General features: G+C 33.1%; 1 protein-coding gene across 1 annotated transcript; it reads right to left on the bottom strand.

Moving 5' to 3' along the window:
• Positions 1 to 214: 214 nt before the first annotated feature.
• Positions 215 to 2,469, bottom strand: LOC102578201 (uncharacterized). Its single transcript, XM_006346783.2, has 4 exons — positions 2,363 to 2,469; positions 2,174 to 2,284; positions 1,665 to 2,079; positions 215 to 320 (listed from the first exon to the last, which is right to left on the bottom strand). The coding sequence occupies exons 1-4, from the start codon at positions 2,450 to 2,452 to the stop codon at positions 271 to 273; spliced, it is 666 nt and encodes a 221-aa protein (XP_006346845.2). The 5' UTR covers positions 2,453 to 2,469; the 3' UTR covers positions 215 to 270.
• Positions 2,470 to 2,493: the final 24 nt, after the last annotated feature.

Below are 2,493 nucleotides of genomic sequence, written 5' to 3'. Positions count from 1 at the left end.
TTTATTGCAACAGTTTTCTCTAGTCTATTGCAATGGTTTTATATGGCTATTTTGATAGTTTTCTTCAATAGGTATATATATCAAACACGAGAAATAACTATTCATAATCAAATACAATCCAAGATCCCAGGACAAGTTATAATATTCATTAAAGCAAAATATACAAAAAAATCCTTGAACATTCAAGAGGTTAGACACAAGTTTTGTCAAAAAAACAAAAGATTACTAGAACACATGCTAGTGTCAAAGATATCAACATAAGCCTCGCCCCTAAGGTGTGCCTTCATTGTTTTCATCCCTTTGTTCACCTTCACTACTACCTGCAAAAAAAAAATTAAAAATGAATTAGCAAGATACCTTCTACATGAATTTAAAACTATCTTCTCAAGACCAACTTGAAGATAAATGTCACTAACTTCCACCTATACTACAGTAAAATAAGAGAAGGCATAGGTGAGGGAGTAGCAAGCATTCTCCGAAGGAAGTTATAATTAATTATAACTTATGCCTGCTATTTATGTATCTACAATTTATAAAGATAAACCACAAAGAGGCAAGATGAATGGAAGGTTGAGTACCCATATATTCATAATTTTCCCTCAAAGAATATGCAAGCAAATTTAAAAACTCTGTGACATGAAGACAACTGGTACAGTGTGGTCAAATTTCTGTGGGAGGCCACCTATAGAGCACCAAGAACTAAAGCCAACAAATGGATAAGATGAAACTAAATTGCCTCCAAGATAGCACAAACATATTTTCACATTCTTCACATTGCTAGTTGCCCATAGATTATTGTTAAAAGTTAATGGTTATTTCACAACTCATCCCATATGAATATTATTTACAAATAGAATAATTAATGGAGCTTCACTATTAAGACAATGCCCAAATCAATAAGCTCCTATTTTAGAGACCATAAAAAAGACATAATTTATGCACAAGGTGAAGAGGTTCATGCCACCACAAACTTAGAAGCTGAACTAAAGAGATAAAGTACAACAAACACAAGGAAAGGAGAGACATTATCATTCAATGAGATGTAATATAATCACAAACTCCAGTTGTTATCTAAATGATTAAACAATACTCAAGCATGGCACACTTATTCACGAAAATTATGGAAATGATTTATTGAAGTATAGAGGTGTTTAATGTAATTTGTAGGAGTTTTTATCTCTGTCTCCTGCAAAGAAATATGGTTGACATATTGAGGAATGTTGCATTGGTTGTTTGTTGGTTTCTTCCATTAAGTGAAAGGAGAAAATGACATGTGACGCTTTAGTGAAAAAGAGACCGAAAGAGAAAAGAAAATAAGAAAATAAATGCGAGAGGAGAAGAAATACTATGTAATGTTGGTAATGGTATAGTGATATGTAGTCAAGATCTGAACATAGATTATATGAGAGCAAATCAGAAGTCTTACATGAGAGCTTCAGATTTTCCCTTCTAGGCATTAGATTAAAAATACATCATTTGTTGTTTGTGTCAATACGTTAATAAAGAAAACTATAATTATCAAAAACAAGAAAGCAAAAATAAGTGACCATATACTGCCAAAGAAATAAGCCACTCAAACCCAAATCAAGGAATCTATAAAAAGAGTAAGAACAAGACGAAGGAGGAAGGAGAAGAGGAAGGAGCAATAAACAAGTGACACTAACCTCGATTATTGCTACTTGTAGATGGCCGAGAGATTAGTTGATTAGCTCTTGGTCCGAAATTAGCTTCTCCAGGTGAATGAACACACAATGCTGCTAGTACGTCGGCATTAATTAATCCCGCACGTTGAAGTTGTGCAATTATATTTGCAGTAACATCTTGTTGAATGGTTCTCTTTTGCTCCTCCATTTGTTCCTCCATTTTCTGTATCCTTTCTTCCATTTGTTGTACTGCATCATTTGTGGTAGTTGAAACTGGTTCAGAATTGCCTGCTTTCCTTTTCAAAGAACTCTTTGTAACTCCCCGTCCATATAATCTAAGACGTCCTGGATGTTCAGGACCCATTACAGAAGAAAATGCATCAACAGACTCACTACCATCTACACTTTGTTGTTTTTCAATTTCCTCCATTTCAGCCTACAAAGCAAATTCAGTAAAAAATATTCAAATAAACATAAATTACGATCAAATAAATGATGTAAAAGAGAGTACAAGTAGATACTATTCGTACAATTTTACTAATGGTGTCTTCATTTGTGTCCTTGTACAAACGTTCGGGGTGTCTTGTTCTTGTAACCACAAATAGCTCCTTAAGTGATACAGAAGTTTCCTTTTTTTTCTCCTTCTCACATGAAAAAATGATAATAAAAATCTATTTATAATAACAAGTTAAGATTTGATAAAGAAGTAGAAAACACACCAAATTATTGCGGACTAAAGCAAAACTTATTTTTCCAGCAGTATGTGAATTCTTCAACTTTTTCCGATTCTTAGTATTGGTTTCAGACATTTTCTGGAAATAAATAAATCAATATCACAGCAAAAGAGAGA

The sequence above is a fragment of the Solanum tuberosum genome, unplaced genomic scaffold (genome assembly GCF_000226075.1).
Source record: "Solanum tuberosum cultivar DM 1-3 516 R44 unplaced genomic scaffold, SolTub_3.0 scf00089, whole genome shotgun sequence".
NCBI lineage: Eukaryota > Viridiplantae > Streptophyta > Magnoliopsida > Solanales > Solanaceae > Solanum > Solanum tuberosum.
Note: the sequence above shows the minus strand (reverse complement) of the source record. Positions and strands in the feature narration are given on the sequence as shown.